We start from the raw sequence: 19,585 nt of genomic DNA, 5'->3' as shown, positions 1-19,585 counted from the left end.
TTTCTCTGTTGTTAAATTACCAGAATGTTCATAATCAGACATGCAATGATTGTATCACAACACCTATACTACAAAACATGGTAACATAGGGTTACAGTTAGGGTTAGGGACATTAGGGTTTTGGGTTAGGGTTAGGGCTAGAGTTAGGGCCATTAGGGCTAGGGCTATTAGGGTTAGGGTTAGGATTAGGGCCATTAGGGTTATGGTTCAGGTTAGGGTTAGTGTTTGGGCCATCAGAGTTAGGGCAAGGGTTAGGGTTATGTTAGCGTTAGTGTTTAGGGTTAAGGTTAGTGTTAAGGTTAGGGTTAGGTTTAGGGTTTAGCATTTGGGTTAAGGTTTATTGTTAGGGTTAGGTTTAGGGCCATTAGCGTTAGGGTTAGCATTTACAGTTAGGTTTAGGTTTAGCGTTAGGTTTAGGGTTAGGTTTTACGGTTAGGCTTTAGGGTTAAGGTTAGGTTTAGGGCTAGAGTTAGGGCCAGGGCTAGGGTTATGTTAGGATTAGCGTTAGGGTTTTGGGTTTGTGTTAAGGTTAGGGTTAGGTTTAGGGTTTGGAGTTTGGGTTAAGTTTTATTGTTAGGGTTAGGACCATTAGTGTTAAGGTTAGACTTAGTGTTTACGGTTAGGTTTAGCTTTAGGGTTAGGTTTTAGGGTTAGACATGAGGGTTAGGGTCAGGCTTCAGCCTAGGGTTAGGGTTAGTGTTAGCCGCTTCTAGACAACCAGGGAGCACAGCAAGTTAGGAAAACAACCTGTTGTACTTCAGATGGCTCTCACCTCCAGGACACACCAAGAGGCACTTGTAGGGCCATGGTACAAGGCAGAAGTTACTCATGGATCATTTTGGTATCTTAAGAGTCTTTAGAACTGTAAAAGTAAACAATGACTGAAAACAGGCACATTTCTGACCATAAACTTTGCTTCTATCAAGCACTTAAGTTGTTTGTTCTACTAGTACAAATAAAACACTTACAGTTTCTTTTGGTTTTGTTTTCCTGAAAAGCAGATTTTATTTTCACAGCAGTGTGTACATACAGCATTTCTCAAAATACACAGATTTGAAAACAAGAGACTACATACAAGTCATTGATCTGTTTGCTGTGGTTTACTAATAGCTGTAAGTTTGTTTCCAGCAAGTGGCGGGCGATACTGCATCATAGACTTCCTATGAATTGGACTGTTTGGTATAATTATGCAGTATAGTGCAGCTCATTAAAAAAATTGCACAATTTACTATTACTGTCACCTGAAGACTTTTGAAGTATACATACCTTTCCTGAAATAAAATAGAAAAATACTATTTAAAGCAAGCGTGGCAAATCATGAACCTTAGGGAGATGCTTTAAAATACCTAACAGCATCCTAATTTGAGTGTTTTTTAAACACATTTCTGAATTAAGTTTCCTGAACTAATCCCAACAGGAGCAACATAGCAGCATCTTTGTAAGTGAGGAAGCCAACTTCTCCATTTTATTTAGAAGCAGAGCAGAGACTAAGAACAACAAAAGTTGCTTACATTTCTGTTATGTTTAAAAATAGAATAGCATTACCATTTCTTTTTTTTGTTTCACCACAGATTAACACGTATCAGAATATGCTATATATAAATATCCTAATCCATGCAGCATTTATTAATCCACTACAGAAATATTTTCAACATATATCTTTTGAAAATATAATTTAAATATAATATTTTAGTAAAAAAAAAACAGAACACCTCACCAGAAGATTCAGTTTGCAGATTGTTTTCAATGTGCTAGAGCTCTTAATGAAGCTGCTCCAATTACATCAAATAATGTTGCACATTTTGCCCCCTGCCCCAAGAATCACAAAACAAAACAAAAAAACAGGTTAAGAATAAATGGTGATCACTTCACGTCCACTGCCTCGGACTAGGAGAACTCTGTCCAGACCTTCTGTCAGTACTTCCAAAAACTCCATGTCTGAAGTATCATTAAGTCAAAAGATCACAGAAAAGAAGCAAAACAGCTACTAATGACCCAAGATGTCTGATGTACAATTAAAAAGCAAGTTCATCAGGAAGCTTTCCTGTGTCTCTCCCTTTGCTGCCCAATTATGCTTGGGCACTTCCACCTGCTTATTCAGGCAGAAGAAGTGAAGACTAATTCTGGGGATTTCTACAAGAAAATATGTTGTTCTGCCCTACTGACCTACATAAAAGAGAAAATAGAAAGTTAAAAGAAAAGTTCAACATTGAGGAATGTCTTGCATCAATTCAACTGACAAAAACTCCGTGGCTGACAGTGGTAGCACTATCAACACTTGATTTTTTTCTGTGAAATCGAAAGTAGACAATGGCACAACCAAAAAAATCAAACTTCCAATTTCAGGAACTATAGAAGCAATATAGCAGAGGATACAGTTTTCATCCCCTTTTCTGTTTTTAGGAGGTCCAGGCATATTCAGGAGAACTAGTTGCGCATGTTGTGATTTATTAAGTACCACTCCATTGAGCTTCACAGCAGTATGCATTCTTCTTACATTCGACTGATTCCTGTACACAAACAAATCTTTTTAGGTATTGCCACAATACTTATATATTTGTGCTTATAAATTAATATGTACACATCTTATGCATTTGAATTTATAAGTGTAATCTGTATACATGTATAATAAGCTATTTTCATGGACCTCACTCGTACATATTCAATATAAATTTGAGAAAATGAAATGCCTATGTTTTAAAGATTTTTTTCTTCAAAAATAAAACTTAGAATTGCCTGAATATCATCATTAAGTGAATTGCCAAAATGCACAACCCTTTCAATTGTCGGTTATCTTTTACAAAGATGACACAAAAGCTTAATTTCAATGGAAATGAAATTTAGTCAAATACTGAGAATCCTGCTAATTGAACTACATAAATATGTAACTGGATTTTGCAAGAAATTCTAAACATTGAAGGAGCTACAAAAATACAACAGAAAGATTACGGTATTTGTTATCATGTCCAGTACAAGACTTCCCCTGTGGTCCTTTACAGGGTTATTGTAAGCCCGACAAAGAAAATTCATAAACAGCAAAGAATTTATGAGGAAAAAAAAATTCAAAAACACACAATAACACCCCACCCCACCCTCCAATTCCCATAAAATCATGTGAGCTCAGCTGGGCTCCCATACTGCCTTAGGTCTGGCATATGACTAGTGGCAGGACATAGACATCCTCTGAAGTGCCTGACCAAGTCCAGACTCTTTTGAATTCCACCAACAGTAGTCAAAATGATAGTACAAACGCTTCAGCACTGTTTTAGCTTAGGAAAACAATGGACATGAATGAGATCCCTTTTCCCAAAACAAAAATATTTTGGATCTCAAAATTTACAAAAGAAAACACACACTACTTTGTTCTGCTGCCACAGGCAGAACAGCAGGTCATTTCAGTGGACTAACCCTATATTTAATTCTAGACTCTTCCAGCAACACAAGGCCACCATCAGATTACATAAATAAGTGCAACATTCAGAAGAGCAGACAGACACAGGTTCATTCAAACAAAGGGTGGGACAACATAAATGGAGAAGGCTGGGTGCATGTGTACTTGTGTTCCAGCACACCCCATTTTACTGCAAAGGGAACAGCTGTTAACACTAAACTATTAGAAATGGCATGTCTCAAGTCATATTTTTATCCTTAACTTTGCAGGTGCAATCAGAAAAAAACGACATTTGGCCTGAAACTTAGTGATCTGTGCAGACCAGCCTCACTAATACCCATTTTCCTCCAAAAGACAGTGACATTTTTAAAGCTAAGTTTATCAGGCTGGGGGATTTTCTGTCACAAGGGCCATCTGTCCTGAGTAAGAACCAACTGTAAGCAAACCATATATGGAACAAAAGAATACTTGAAGCTCAGCTTTTCAGAAGCAGAACAGCAGCTTAAGGGGACAAAAGAACAACTATGAGGAGAGAGGTGTATAACTGAAGAGGTGCATAAATACTGAATTAGAAATTTTAAGCTACATATAAAATAAAGGCGAAATAGGGTAGATGTAAATTTGTGATGGAGCGGACAAGCATTCAGCACTGAAATAATGGGTCAAATTGACTGTTCACTATGTACAATGTAAATTGAGGTTATCTAACCTCATTTCCCTTTCAAGTGTTGGTCAAAATGAAATAATATATGGAACACAAAGTAAGCCTTCTAGTTTTCAAAAGAAGCTCAAACTGGTAAACAGACAAAATGAAGACAACACAGGTCTGAAAAACAACAACAACAAAAACAAGCAAACAAACAAACAATAAAAAACACACAGAGCATCATGAGCTGCTTCCACACAAGTACAAGTAGAGATGAGATGCCCCAAATGGTGCACTAGTAAATTTGCACTAGTAAAGGCCAACCTTCTTACTTTGCTCTTAAGACAGGATAGCGGGTATTCAAAGGCTGCAGGTGTCTATACCACCTACCCCAGTGCTGTTTGATGCCTCCACCTAGACAGCTGCTGGAGGGTGAGGCTGCAGTGCAGACTTCAGACTGCAGGAAGTGCCTAGATCTTTCTCTTATGGCAGGCACAGAGGCTTACCTGTTTGCAGAAGTTGTGCCCAGATGGAGGGCTTCCTGCAGCAGGTAGCCAAGCTGCTGTCAGAAGTGAGAATCTGACTGCACAACATCAGGGAACCTGAGGAGTTAGGTGGTTCCATGTGCAGTTTGCAGCAGACCCACAATCAGAAACTCCCCCCGCAGGAATACACATAAAGAAACAATGCTCAAAACAGAAAAATGAAGCTTGTTACGGCAAGGACAATCTGAAGGGACTTCCCCCACTGCCTGATATGCCCTTCCAGAACCAGTTTACTGCTCTAGGGACTACAGAGGAAGGACCTGTCATGTCAGGGGAGACACTGGTGTTGACTGAGCCAGCTCAGTCTATTCCCAATATAATGATCAGTCTAACCAAGAAAGAACGATGGGTGATAGTCATAGCTGATCCTCTTCTGCAGGGAATGTAAACACCCATTTGCCAACCTGACTTAACCTCAAGAGAGGTTTGTTGCATATAAGAGACTCACGCTGGGGATGTCACCAAGAGACTACCAAGCCTTGTACAGCCCACAGACTATCCACTGCTTTTATTTCATGTGGGTATCAATGACTGTCGAGAGCAGTCCAAGGCATATTATGAAGGGCTACAGAGCCCTTGGAGCAGCTGTAGAGGCTCTTGGAGCACAGGTGGTCATCTCTTCAATCCTTCTGGTGAGAGGAAAAGGCTTTGAAAGGAACTGGTGCTACAGACGGGGATTTGGCTGTTTAGACCATGGGACTCTTTGAGAAACCTGGTCTGGGGACCACTGAGGACTGATGGGGTCCATGTGTCAGAGAAAGCAAAAAGTATCTTTGGTTACAGGCTTGTCAAGCTGGTGAAGAGAGCTTTAAGGTTGCTGGGGGAGAGGAACGCTAGTCCATAAGACTTTTATTGGTCAGCATCAGCAATAAACGCTCAGAGATGGGAAAGGGAACAGGTGTCAGTGGGAGAGCACCTGAAGGGGAGCACAAAGGAATTTCAATCACTTCATCCAATAAAACAGTTTCATCGGCCCAATTTAAGTGCTTCTATTTCCCATGCTGCACTTATTTAAACAAGGTGAACTTGAATTTTTCTTAAGTCTCAGGACTTTCATGCCTGGAGTGCTGTGATAGATGGTTACAGACTCTACAGGAAAGATATGTAGGGAAAGAGAGGAGGTAGGGTAGCCGTTTACAGTAGGGAATGTTTTGACTGCATAAACCTGAGTGATGGTGATGAAAGGGTTCAGTGTCTCTGGGTAAGAGCCGGGGAAAGGCCAATAAGGCTGATATTATGGTGGGAGTCCATTACAGCGCACCCAACCAGGATGAAAATATAGATCAAAAATTCTATAAGCAACTAGAAATCTCACAATCACTAGTTCTCGTTCTCATGGGGATCTTCAACTTCCACAAAGTCTGTTGAAAATATAATACAGCAAAAGGGTGACAGTCTAAGATATTGCTGGAGTGTGTGGAGGATAAATCCCTGACACAGGTGGTGAGGAAGCGAACTAGGGAAGGTGTCCCACTTGAGCTGTTGTTTGCTATCACAAAGGACTTTTGTGTGAGGTAGTGGTTGCAGGCCATCTTAGGCAAGCAATCACAAAACAATAGAGCTTTTGATCCTTGGTGAAGTAAAGGAGGCAATTATCAAAACTGCCTTGGATCTCCAGAGGGCAAACTCTGGCCTATTTTGAGATCTGGTTGACAGAGTCCCTTAAGGAGACAGTTCTGAAAGGCAAAGGACCTAGGAAGGCTAGAGCTTCTTCAATAATGAAATCTTAAAAGCACAGGAGCAGGCTGTCCCAATGCACCAGAAGTCAAGCCAGTGGTGGAGAAGATCAGCTTGGCTGAACAGAGAGCTTCTTCACTTAAGAAGAAAAAGAGAGTTTATGAGATCTGTAAGAAGGAGCAGGCAACTCAGAACTGCTGTCAAGTCGTGCAGGCAGAAAATTAGAAGGGCCTAAGCCTAACTAGAACTCAATTTGACTAGTGCAGTAAAAGAAAAATGCTTTTATAAATACATCAACAGCAAAAGGAGAACTAAGGAGAAACTCCATCCTTTGTTGGATGTGAGGGGAAACAGTAATGGAAGATAAAGCTGAGGTACTCAATGGTCTTTTTGCCTCAGTCTTTACTTAGTAAGACCTATTGTTCTCAGTGTACTCAGCCCCCTGAGTTGGAAGATGGTGACAGGGAGTGAGATGAAGCCACTATAATCCAATGGGAAGCTGTACATGACCTCCCCCATGTTTTGAATGCTCAAAAGTCTACAGGGCTGGACAGGATCCACCAAAGAGTACTGAAGAAGCAAGAAGTCGTCCTCACCAAGCCACTTTCAATAATTTACCAGCACTCCTGGCTAACCAGGAAGGTCCCAGATGACTGGAGATTAGCCAATGTAACTGCAATCTACAAGAAGGACAGGAAGGAGAATCCAGGGAATTACAGACCTCTCAGTCTGACCTCAGTACCAGGAAGGTTATGTCATCTTGAATATCATCACACATTCTGTGATCAGATCCAGCCAGCAGGTCCTGCTGCCTGACTAACTTGATCTCCTTCTGACAAGACGACCTGCTTATTAGATGAGGGAAAGGCTGTGGATGCTGTCTACATGGATTTTAGTAAAACACGTGACACTTGCCCACAATATCCTCCTGGAAAATCCAGCTGCTTATGGCTTGGACAAGTATATGGCTCAATGGCTGAAGAACTGTCTGGATGGCAGGCTCAGAGTCACAGTGAATGGAGTTCAATTCACTTGACAGCTGGTCACCAGCAGTGTTCCGCAGGGCTCAGTACTGGGGCCAGTTTTGTTTAACATTTTGCTAAAAATGATCTGGATGAGATCAAGTGGACCTTCAGCATGTTTGTTGACAGTACCAAGTAAGGTGGAATTGTTAATCTGCTTGAGAGTAGGAAGGCTTTGCAGGAGGATCTGGATAGAGTAGATCGACGGACAGAGTCTAATTGCATAATATTCAGCAAGGTTAGATGCCAGGTACTGCACTTAGGTCATAATAATCCCTTTCCACAGTACAGGACTGGGGAAGAGTAGCTGGAAAGTTGCCCAGGTGAAAAGGACCTGCAGGTGCTGCAACAACCAGCTGAACATTATCTGACAGTGTGCCCAGGTGGCCAACAAGGCCAATTGGCATCCTGTCCTGTATCAGAAATAGTGTGACTAGAAGGACTAGCGAAGTGGCTGTCCCTTTGTATGCAGCACAGATGAGACTGCACTTTGAATGCTGTGCTCATTTGTGGGCCTCTCACCACAAGAGAAATATTGAGTTGCTCACGTGTGCAGAGATGAACAACGAAACTGGTAAAGGGACTAGAAGACATGACTTAAGAGGAGTGGCTGTGGGAACTGGGATTGTTTAGGCTGGAGGACAAGAGGCTGAGGGGAGACATTATCACTCTTTAAAACTACCTGAAAGTAGGTTGTCAGTCTCTTTTCTCAGATGGCACTGACAGGGTGTACGGAAACTGTCTCAAATTGAACCAGGGGAGGTTTAGATTGGATTTTAGAAAGAATTTCTTCACAGAGAGGATGGTCAAGCATTGGAATGCATTGCGCCTAGGGAAGTGGTGGTTTTTCCATCCCTGGAGGTATTTAAGAGACATGTGGATCTGGCACTAAGAAATATGGTTTATCAATGGAACTCAGTAGGCCAGGCTGACAGTTTAACTTGATGATATCGAAGGTCTTTTCCAATGTAAATGATTCTTTGATTCTACTCTATGATTTTTGTATGCTAGAGCCATACCCAATCTATTATCTGCACTCACTATAGTTCTATACGTGGATTGTGGAAGTGAGGCAGAACTGGCATTTGATGGAATGTGAAAGTTCTTTGTGATATAACTACTTGGACAAAAAGAATGGAACTTATCACAGTGGGGGCTATTTTTCTAGACCAAATTTATATTCACTTTTTATTGTATTTTTTTTTATATTTTCATCTGGTGGAGAAGAGTACTGTCAGATTTTGCATTCTTCTAGAAACTAAAGTACTTGCTCTGTGACTTACCTTGAAAGTTGATGATATTTAGAAGAAAACATTAACAGATAATGAAGAAAACTATTTTTCAGTGATAAATGCTAAAACACAGCATAGAAAACAATGAACAAAACAACATACAAACTGCAAATCATGATTTAGGAACATGCAGACAGTATACACCACCACAAGAACCAGGGAACACAACCAAAATTGCTTAAGTGAAATGAAATTTAGAGACTTACAGATTTCCCCATTCTCTACATGGAAGGGAAGCAAACGTATAAAAAATTATTTTTATGCTATCAGGTACATGTTAATTCAACAATAGCAATGCATTGTACAGGCACACCAAGTTCAAACTATAATTTCCACCCTGATCATATACAGTAGTTTTTAAATAATAACACCTAAAGTCTACACCTTGTACAATTCTAAAGAAACAGGAAATCTTTCCAACATTTAAAAGAAAAAAAAAGTCTAAGAATTAGAGCACCTGTTTTTTGTTCTGAGCTCCAGAAGGTGAGCAAGATGTTTGGAATTTGCAAAAGGCAAATTCTTTCCAAAAAGCATAGAGCAAATCCACAAAACAATTTAGGATTTTAGGAAAGTACACCTAGAATTAGTGCCTAAATCTGACTCTAAGTCCTAGATTTAAGATATGTTTCCTCTAGACATTAAATTTCCCTTGCCATCCACAGTTTTGATTTGAGCATGGGCAGAGAATAGACCAGACCATGCTTAGAATTCCTTTCCTTCCAGAACTCAGAAAAGATGCGTGCACTTGAATCACAAAACAGGAAGGAGGCAAATAAGCTGATATCCTTCTTTCATCGGTTTCTTGAGTCGACTATATCAGGCCTGACAGTAGCTCTTATTGAGTAAGTGACTTATATTTTAAAAGATATTAAGAGATAAAGCATAGTTTCACCAGGAAATACTGAATATATCAAGACATACGTATAAAGCAATATAGACCTTGTGCTTATATACTCATTTTAGAGGAAGAAGACCTAATAAATTTTTTCCACAAAATCATATAAATCTCTTTCAAGATATTTAGTTTATCTGATTCTTTGTACTTCTACCACTTCAACAAAACACAGTAAATTTAAGGGAAATGATATACAGTAAATAGGTACCCAGAAGGATAGAGGAAAACGAAAGTTATCATTAAGCATTTAACATTTGTGCTTTCTGGTACAATCCATAAGCTGAAAGTCTTAAAGTCTGTCATACTTTAGATCCATCCACAACATTATGAATATTTTTATATGTATATTAACAACGTTCATTACTTTTTTAATATTATATACATATAAAAATATAATGAATATTAACAACGTCCATTACAGACGTTCCACCCAGCCTGTCTCACAAAGATGGCATTTAAGTGAAGTGCATGGGAAGACCGTGTTTGTACTCAACTTTAAACCTGAATCTCTTAAACACAAACAAACAAACAAAAACTATGTAACAGCAACAAACCAAACCAACCAACCAAAATCCACCCAACAAACAAGAAAACCCTACACCCAAAACACAGAATCGAATACAAACTCCAACTATCACACGTGTACTTACGGCTTCATGTTGAAAATATCTTTAAAACCAGACACATTTGTGTCTTTGTTTTTATGCTTTTCAGCTACAAACTTTTCTTTGGTCCAGGTCATTTGCACTTTTTCTGGCACAGAAGCAGCCACACTTGCTTTGACAGCTGGAGTTAAGTGCGAGGCTGTGTTTCTGTCATGGATCAGTTGAGCCTGGAGACAGACAGACAGGCAGACAGATAGACACACGCACAAAAGAAACCAAACCAAAATTCAGCCAAATGATCACTTGTAGATTATAGATTATTAATACCTTGAAATTGAATTTCACTGAAGTATAGCAAAAGAAAAAAAAACAGAAAAAGCCACTGTATTTTGTGAACAAATATCAGAAAGTGTTTTGATATTGTCATTAAATGAAACTGCTTGTAAAAATCTAGTTATTTGTTTACATTTGCAGGATTACTTTTGGGCTGGGACATGATTCTTGTAATGAACTAAAGTGAGTTTGAATCCAACCTGAGGTTAATCTTTATTAATACCAGGGGCTTATGACAGTGAACAATGTGTTGGACAGTGCTCTCATTCTTCCTCAGGTTTCTATCAGATAAATTGTTATTTTTAATTTGCTGTGACAATGTTGTAAGCACTGCACTTGAAAGATTTTATGTGCCTTTATCTGAACTACCAGCATGACCATTACACTTCTAAAACCACAACATTGGATTTTAGAGTTTCCATGGTTGAAGTGAAGGCCAGCCATGTTCCATTTTGATGGAAGGAGCATAGATTATTTCTGCACGCAAATGCATTTTACATAACAAAAGCCAATCACAGTCTTACCATGGAAGAGCCTTGTCTTCTGTTCTAATAGCAATAACTCAATAAATCAAACCTTTAAGAATATAATGTTACTGCCTCATGTATAAACACTTCTGAGATCTCCATTTCCCACTCCCCTTTGTTCTCTTGAGGAAAAAAAAAATAGAATATTTAATTCTTGTTTACTTTCCATCACAATACATTGTCCATAGGCTTTTGCATTTCCATCAAAAGTAACCCAAGTACAGTATCTTAGACTCTTATGATTGTAAATAAATAGGTATTGGTGGAAGGATGATTGTTATTGTGGTTTTTGTTTGCTTGCTTCCTTGTTTTTAAAGTTTTAACAATTAGGAACCATCTTCAGATACTTATTAAATTGTGAATTGGATCCCCTATTCCATTCAAGAACCTCAATTATTCATGCTAGTGAGGGGCATTGTCCCTCCATACATGTGATGATTCAGAAGAATTGATTTCATTTAGTCACAATCAAAGACATGAATAAAATTGAAGCAGATAAGAAAACTGCATTCATTCTCAGAACACTGATTCCCCCCAGTGGTTCACAGACTGTAGTTGTAGCTGTTTTAACTGCCTAAGTGCTCCTGTGTTTTTCCTAAATTATTTCTCTCATCCCTAGCCTAACCTTGAGGATTCTCAAATCCTGGAGCTCATTTTTCTGGCTCACATCTCTCTGTATGATGGTCTTCATATCTCCCCCAAAAAAGTAAATCATGAGTCAAGAGTATAAATCAGAAGTTACTGTGAATACAGTAGCTATTGTGAATACGGAAAAAGTTAACAAAATACATGCAGCTACTATACCTGCTATACTGCAGTATCCAATAAACTAAAACTTCAAACTAACAGATGTAAGATGAATTCAATTCAGTTATGCTTTAGGAGAAGCTAGTTCTCCATTTTTGGAAAGACAGTGAGGCCAAAACAAATTCTGAACCTATAGCACATTTTCATAAAAATGCACAGACAAAAAAGTACATTTTTGTTAGTGCTACTTTGATAACAAATTAATTCCATGTAATAAAAGGCATGCTTCCATACTTCAAGAAGAAAGGGAAACACAAAGGAATACTGCACTTCTACAAACTAGGCTATGCATCTTTACAGATAAGCAACACTTCAAGTGCACACTAAAAGCATTGATAACATCAGTCAACTTCCTTTCAAACTCAGTAAGCAGAAAAAAAATAATGACTAAAAAAGCCCTATCTATACAGTCTTTGAGAAGCTTCATCACTTCAGTAAGGGAACTAAAAGGAAAAGCAATGCTCTGAAAGCATGAAATGTGCTTATTAATCAAACACCCGCTATAAAAATTTGTAGGAGAGAAAAGGCAGAGAAATAGTGTTGCCTCTAACTCTTAAGAAAACCAATTGCTCCCAGATAATATATGAATTTTTTTAATCGAAACTGTGACAAAATAGGATGCAATTCATGTCACAAACATCATCTAGAGAAAAAAAACATAGCATGATTAAGACTATACTAAAATTAAAATTTATGAAATGCTGTTTTGGTAACAATCAACATGTTCATTTCTAGTTCAGTTTGCAATAGTGGCACTAAGTGTTGCAATGGGAAAGACCTATACAGCCAGTACAATGTCCAGCTACCTCCTCCTCTCCACAGTCATTAGTCATCAGTGCCTGTACATCTTGGCCAATGGACTGTAGACTAGAGTAGCTTTTTCTTCTGATTGAGCCTCGAGACTCATCAGTGATGCTCTGAATCTGGGACAAAAAGGTTACCAATGACAAAAATAGTCTAAAGAAAAAGAACAGATGATTGTATTATTCAAAATAAAAAATGTCTTCATTTAAACAGATGAGATTTGGTATCATAGGTTATTATACACTTGGTTTGTTTTCACAGATGTGCCACTTGTTTATATATGTATATATTGTGGAGTTCTGTACCTAACTGCTAACAGTTTCAAAAAAAGTCTCTTTACAGAGATTTGTTAGATCATGAAATGAATTGAAACATTATGGGAACCTCAAATACTCACATGTTCATGAGGGTCATATCCATTCCTATGTGTGATGATTCAGATGAATTGATTTCATTCAGTCACAATCACAAGTATGGACAAAATGTAAGCAGATGAGAAAGCTGCTTTCAAGTTCTAACTGTAGATTTATTCCCCAGGGGTTTACAAACTATAACTGTGCTCTTCATCTACATGTGTCCACATTTCTGTCAATCTTACCATCTATGCAAGAGTACTTACGTGGAATAACCCAACACCAAGTAGTGTTGGGATGGATGACCGCCATATCAAAACTCGAACAAAATTGCTGCCTGCCCCAACAGTTAGAACTAACCAGAGGAAAAAGCCAACCATAACCAAGCAGATCAGCAAGGAGGTGAATCTATCTCTACATTTTTTTCCATATCACAGAATCACAGAACGTTAGGGATTGGAAGGGACCTTGAAAGATCATCTAGTCCAACCCCCCAATATTTGAAGCATTATTGACAAAGTCAAGTAAATAAACGTTTAGCAGATGCACCTAAATCTGCAGATCTTATTCTTTGCAGGCATATATTGTAATTACGCTTGAACGAGAGCAAACCAACCAACTTCATCAAAAAAAAAAAGGGAGAGGGAGAGGGAGAATCTAATGTCTCCTGTGCCCCAATTCTGCAAGAAAACCCAGCCATCACATGGTCAAGATCAATCAAAGTTCACTTAAAAATAAGTGAGAGAAGGAGGGAGGACAAGGACAATTCCTCAGGTATACGAGCAGGCCTATGAAGGAAAAATGAAAAGAACAATGTACAAAAACAAATTATCTTGATGAAGGTTTGAAGAAGTACAAGCACAAAGAGCTCTTTTTTTTTCCCTTTTTTCTTTTTTTTTTTTCTTTTTTTTTTTACTAAAAAGATTTTAGGTAGATTCAGACCAAAAGGAAACTATTATGACACAGATGAAAAGGAAATTACAATGTACAGCAGCACATTTCTATAGCAATACAGTGTAACTTTAGGAAATCCTACAAAAATGAAAAGGATAACTAAGGACAAAAACAAAGGAACTACACAGGCATGAAAGATAAATGTCAAAAAAGCTTAGGTGTTAAATGAGTTACAATTCCCATTAGACAAAAAACACCAAGACAAATATTCTAGTTATTTCATGAATGAGCAGTTAAACACTGTAGAGGTCTCTCATTTGGCATGGGAGGGAAATCACTACAAATGACAGAACAGCCAAATTATTTAATCACTTTTACAGCACTAAAACATGTTGGTAATAATAGGATAGTTAATAGAATAAATGAGTGGAGAGAAACACTAACCAAAAGTGAAAAAGAAGATCATTTTTAATAAAGTTACAAATATTCAGGAAAACACAGCTGCATAAAATTTGTCATTACGATGTACAAAATACCATGGAGGACTAACAAGAGTAGGGGAGCAGCAAACAGCATCCTCATCTGGAAGAAAATATGGGCTCAGAGGATTAAAAGCTAGTCAGCCTAATTTTGTCTTTTGGTGCCACAAAAAACACAAAACCCAACAAGAAAAAAAAAAATACACACACACACAAACCCACAAAAACAAACAAACAAAACCACCAGGAAAACTATATGAACACTTATTCAAATACATATGGATTTTTTTTCTTCAGATTATTTTATTCAAGTAAGTGAAACCTGCTGCAGAGAAAGTAACATAGAATACAGTTATAAAAGCTTTTGACAAGTGAGAAGCTGATAAGAAATCACAAATAAGAAACACTATTTTCAGATTTTTGACAGAGTATCTTACCAAGCTGAAATTCCTACCTCTCTTTCTCTTTCATTCTTTGATAGTTGCATCTGTTTTAGCATCTGGGATCGCTGTTCCATCATAAGTGTCTTTTCATACGTAAATGCAGAAATGTCATTTTCAAACTGCAAAAATGATTGGCATTAGAAACATCCGAAGTACTACTCAAAAAATGACCAACATTTAGACACTTGTACCCCACTTATTACTGCATTCATTGAGCCCTAGATTCATTTATGGCATTAGAGAAATCCCAAATGTATATCTGATTGACCATTTCTGCTGTTTGAAGATGAAGTGTTAAGAATAAAGACAATCTCCTACTATAAACTGCCATACTATACCAACAGCAATGTAATGTTAGCTAAATTTGAGGTACTTGGGACAGACTTTCCATTGATCTGTTCCAACAAGGCTGCAGAAGTGAGGAAGGGTCAAAGGCATTTGTTCAAACTGTTTGCATTGCTAACCCCTGAGCATGTGAGAGTTATTATTATCTAAAGACACCCTGTGTCTTTAGAAACAGTCTAGAGTCGCAACATAACACATTACCCTTTCTCCGGTGAGAACTGTTCACTATAAAAGCACTTATGAAGAAACTCTAGTGTATATTCTCACATGAGCTCAAAGCTAAAATACAACCCATAGCACTTATGTGTGCTGCCACTGACATTTAAAGTATCTCATCATTTGGAAGATTCTCAGGCTTAAATATGGCCCACGTAAGAAATGAATAAATTGTGCTTCCTATGCTGACTTCTGCTTACAATGCAACCAAGGCCTTTCTTGTGGCATTCTGTCCATCTTCTTTCACCTGTGTATGCCACAGCATTTATTTTTTTTTAAGTTATTTATGCTAATTTAAGTGATTCTTAAAACAGTATAAACTTGCTTTATGGCATGATAAATATTGAGAGGTCAGCTATCTCAAAATATTCTAAGAACACCAGATCTTGAAAGGAACAACCCATTCCTATGCCCCCTTCATATCACTTCAGAATGAGTGGAGTGGATTTCTGGTCTTAGGTCTGAAAGTGAAATTACACTTTTCCTTAGTTGCCAAATGGGTATGTACAGGTTACAGCTTTATCCCTTTCTTTTTAGCAGCTTACACTAGTGTTTAAAAAAGAACAAAGTACAAAATTTACTTTGTCTGAATTTGAATCATGAATCTGTAGCTACATTGTCTTGCTGTTCAGTGCCAAAGAGACTGACAATGCCAAAAACAACAGACAGTATCATGGGGGGCTGAAGATTCCTTATTCCAGAGACATATTTTTACAACAGTTAGAGAGATGGACACATTAGTCATTTCTCATGCTGGATGCCAGGGATTATTAGACTACACATATTTGGTCTTTTTTATCAGTGACCACTCACTAAAAATCTCTTCAGTGTTGTATTTATGCTAACATGTTAGTTTCAAAAAGACTAAATCCAGTTTCCCAAGTTTAGTCTCAATTTCAGTGAAAAAAATGCAGTAACATACCATTTCAACAACTTCCACTTCAGCATTCAGGCGAAGATGGTACAAGAACATCTGAAGATCCTTCTTCATTTGAATGCTATTATCATCCATTTGAGCAACAGTGAAGATACGCATTTTACATTTTCTCCAAACCTATCCAAAAATGCATTATTTATAACTATTCATACTACAGTGATTGCTATCTCCAAGTATAATTCTTTCACAGTGAAAAGTATTTCACTAGAAACATTTAGAACTATTTATTACAAAATGAAATCCCAGCCATTTTCTATTGTCCTTGCCTTGTGCTGTCGAAGGAGAAAAGGCAGTAACATCAGCATACCACCATCATGAACAATCCACCACACATCTATGTTTCCTTCAGTAAAACGTTCTTGATTTGTTGGAAACAAATCAATGTTCTTAGCCACCAATAAAGCCTGCTGAGCTGCTGTTGTTTCTCGTACAGTGTCTGCAAGGGAAAATAAGACATTTGATCAAGAACTTCTAGTTTTCATTCCCAATGTTTGTTTTTTTTTTTTATTTATTGTTATTGTTGATGTTTGTTTTAAATTTAAAAGCTTAAATCCTCCCAGATTCTGCCTTGGTGAAAGAGGACATTCTGGGTTTAGTGAATAATCTGCTTAAGAGGACAAGAGAAGCCATGGTTAAAGAGACTGAGTGCTGAGAATACCCACTCCACATGAAGTTAGAAGTGGGGAAATACCAAGTGTCCACTGGATACTCAGCCTCACATTTTTCCCCACACAGCAAATACAATAGCTATATAGTTGTATTACAACTGCAATAAGAGAGTCAACACGTACCAACAAAATTTTTCCACGAGAAATGATTTTCTGTCCGCTTCCATGACTGTGGCCACGCCATCAAGACTGTGTTGTGTTTCATTCCTCCTAGACCAGCTGACTGAATCAAATGTGATATTCCATCTCTGAAACTAGGAGATACCACAATCTGGCAAAATCCTTTAGTCTTTTCTACTGCCATTAAGGCCTTAACGTTCTGTGTGAAAGGAAGATTACACATGAGGAAGTACAGTCAACAACACTGATAATAAATACCATAAGGAATAACAATACTACATAAGAGAAAAATATTAGACACAATGTACAACCAACATCAAGGAGCCACTCCAATTCTCCAATAGTGATTTCCAACCTAAACATGATTTCATGATGCTACAATTCTATGGTAACTAAATCCCAAAATAACCCCTGAAAAGACACCAGAGGTTTTACATTTGTTTAGTTATTCAGCCTTTTATTTCCAAAGAAGAATCAACAGGATATGAGTAAAATCACATAAAATAAAGCTAATAAATGCTGCTCCAAGTGAAGCCAAAACTTTCTTCACTGAGAAAACACCGTATCTATGGAATGGCAAGTCCTTCTTTTGGAATTGGAAGGGTATGGAAAATGGGATGACAAAGACTTTAGAACTCCTTAAGAAAGAGACGCATTATTTATCTGCTCCTAACATGGTAAAATAGATGTGCAGGAGACAATCAGAATCACTGGCTGACTAATGATAAAATAAGCTGACTAGATTTAGTTCCCACACTCCTCAATTTCAATATGGCTCCCCTTCATTTAAACACTGGCATACAGTCACATAACCATATAATTTAAAAGTAGCATTCCAAATGGCATCATGGTTTTGCAGACGACACCAAGCTGGGGGAAAGTGTCGATCTGCTGGAGAGTAGGAAGGCCCTGCAGAGGGACCTGGACAGGATGGGTTGATGGGCAGAGGCCAATGGGATGAGGTTCAACATGGCTAAGTGCCGGGTCCTGCACTTTGGCCACAACTACCCCATGCAGCACTACGGGCAGAGTGGCTGGAAAGCTGTGCAGAGGAAAAGGATCTGGGGGTGTTGGTCAATGCTCGCCTGAACATGAGCCGGCCGTGTGCCCAGGTGGACAACACAAGGACAACAGCATGCTGGCTTGTATCAGGAACAGTGTAGCCAGCAGGAACAGGAAGGTGATCGTACTCCTGTACTCTGCTCTGGTGAGGCCGCACCCCAAGTACTGTGTTCAGTTTTGGGCCCTTCAGTACAAGAAGGGCATTGAGGCCCTGGAACGTGTCCAGAGAAGGGCTTCGAAGCTGGTGAAGGGTCTGGAGCACAAGTCCTATGGGGAGCGGCTGAGGGAACTGGGGTTGTTTAGTCTGGAGAAGAGCAGGCTCAGGGGAGACCTTAGGGCTCTCTACAACTGCCTGAAAGGAAGCTGTAGGGAGCTGGGAGTCGGCCTCTTCTCACAGGTAACTAGTGATAGGACTAGAGGGAACAGCCTCAAGTTGCACTGCAGGAGGTTTAGGTTGGAAATTAGGAGACATTTTTTCTAAGAAAGAGTAGTCAGGCACTGGAACACATTGCCTAGGGAAGTAGTGGAGTCACCGTCCCTGGCAATGTTTAAGGAAAGGTTGGACATGGTGCTTAGGGAGGGACATAGTTTAGTGGGTGACATTGGTACTAAGGAGGTGTTTGGACCAGATGATCTTGGAGGTCTTTTCCAACCTTAATGGTTCTATGATTCAAAGGTTGACAAGGGAACGTCAGATTTGGCATTTCCTATGTTTTGATAGCATGACTTTGAAAATCCTATCATCATCAATCGCTTACGTGGGAGATAAGCATAGTTTCTAATGAAAGCACCAAAGCACCAAAATATGTATTTACAGAAAGCACCAAAATATTTTTGTCATTTTCTGTTTGTTTTAGAAGAAAATCGTTTGGAAGTTCAGAGGAATAGATGGTTTTGGACTCACAAAATAACCTTCAATAACACATACAATAGCATTAATGCATTCCTATTTTCTTTCAGATGAAGCAGCTTGTAAAAGTGGACAGTCACTAGGTTTGCTCTTTGGCTTCATAGTTGTGTCAGAAACGAAGAAGGCTGAGGACTGAAGAACTGTCAATTCTGCTCTGCATTTGGCCAGACAGTTTCAGGAGGTTTCTGGGCACTTCATGCTGCCCACAGTGTCCTTCGAAAGGTTATCCCTACTGTGGTAGCATCCTGTTTCTGCTTTCCTCTGAACAGACGAGAATCCTCTGAATTCCTGCCCACTTTTTATTCCTTATAGTTGCAAGCTCATATCTCTGTCTCACTGTATATAAGTTCTCACTAGGTTCTCTTGTCTGCTGTTCCTTAAGCGTATCTCCATCTCCCTCCTCATGATAACTGGAGGCCAGACAAAGGAACTGTTGCATAAAAAGTAACACAATTCTCTGCTCTTAGGTCCTGTGCCTGACCACACAAAGACTTCCAATCAAAAAGTACTGTTGCAAGAGAAGCTCTATAAAACACCAGTAAGGAGACATTTGATTACAAAATGATTGGTGCTAGCTTAGTGTGGTTTCACATAAGAAATTCTGTTCAGTATAG

At 38.7% G+C, this 19,585-nt stretch overlaps 1 protein-coding gene across 16 annotated transcripts in view; it reads right to left on the bottom strand.

Annotated features, from left to right (window-relative positions):
• Positions 1-970: 970 nt before the first annotated feature.
• LOC310895043 (solute carrier family 12 member 7-like) overlaps positions 971-19,585 on the bottom strand; it is a 78,896-nt gene continuing 60,281 nt past the window's right edge. For 9 of the 16 annotated variants that reach the window (XM_083825818.1, XM_083825827.1, XM_083825826.1 and 6 more), the window contains 9 exons: positions 17,003-17,198; positions 16,478-16,647; positions 16,197-16,328; positions 14,725-14,832; positions 12,547-12,663; positions 10,119-10,300; positions 8,780-8,794; positions 2,377-2,510; positions 971-1,938 (listed from right to left, as the gene is read on the bottom strand). In XM_083825818.1, coding sequence (XP_083681944.1) covers positions 1,847-1,938; positions 2,377-2,510; positions 8,780-8,794; positions 10,119-10,300; positions 12,547-12,663; positions 14,725-14,832; positions 16,197-16,328; positions 16,478-16,647; positions 17,003-17,198 — 1,146 coding nt within the window. In that variant the 3' untranslated portion in view covers positions 971-1,846. The remainder of the gene's footprint in view (positions 1,939-2,376; positions 2,511-8,779; positions 8,795-10,118; positions 10,301-12,546; positions 12,664-14,724; positions 14,833-16,196; positions 16,329-16,477; positions 16,648-17,002; positions 17,199-19,585) is intronic. The other 7 variants (XM_083825822.1, XM_083825832.1, XM_083825823.1 and 4 more) reach the window with 3 other exon arrangements.

Source organism: Anser anser (assembly GCF_964211835.1).
Source record: "Anser anser genome assembly, chromosome: 2".
Lineage (NCBI taxonomy): Eukaryota > Metazoa > Chordata > Aves > Anseriformes > Anatidae > Anser > Anser anser.
Note: the sequence above shows the minus strand (reverse complement) of the source record. Positions and strands in the feature narration are given on the sequence as shown.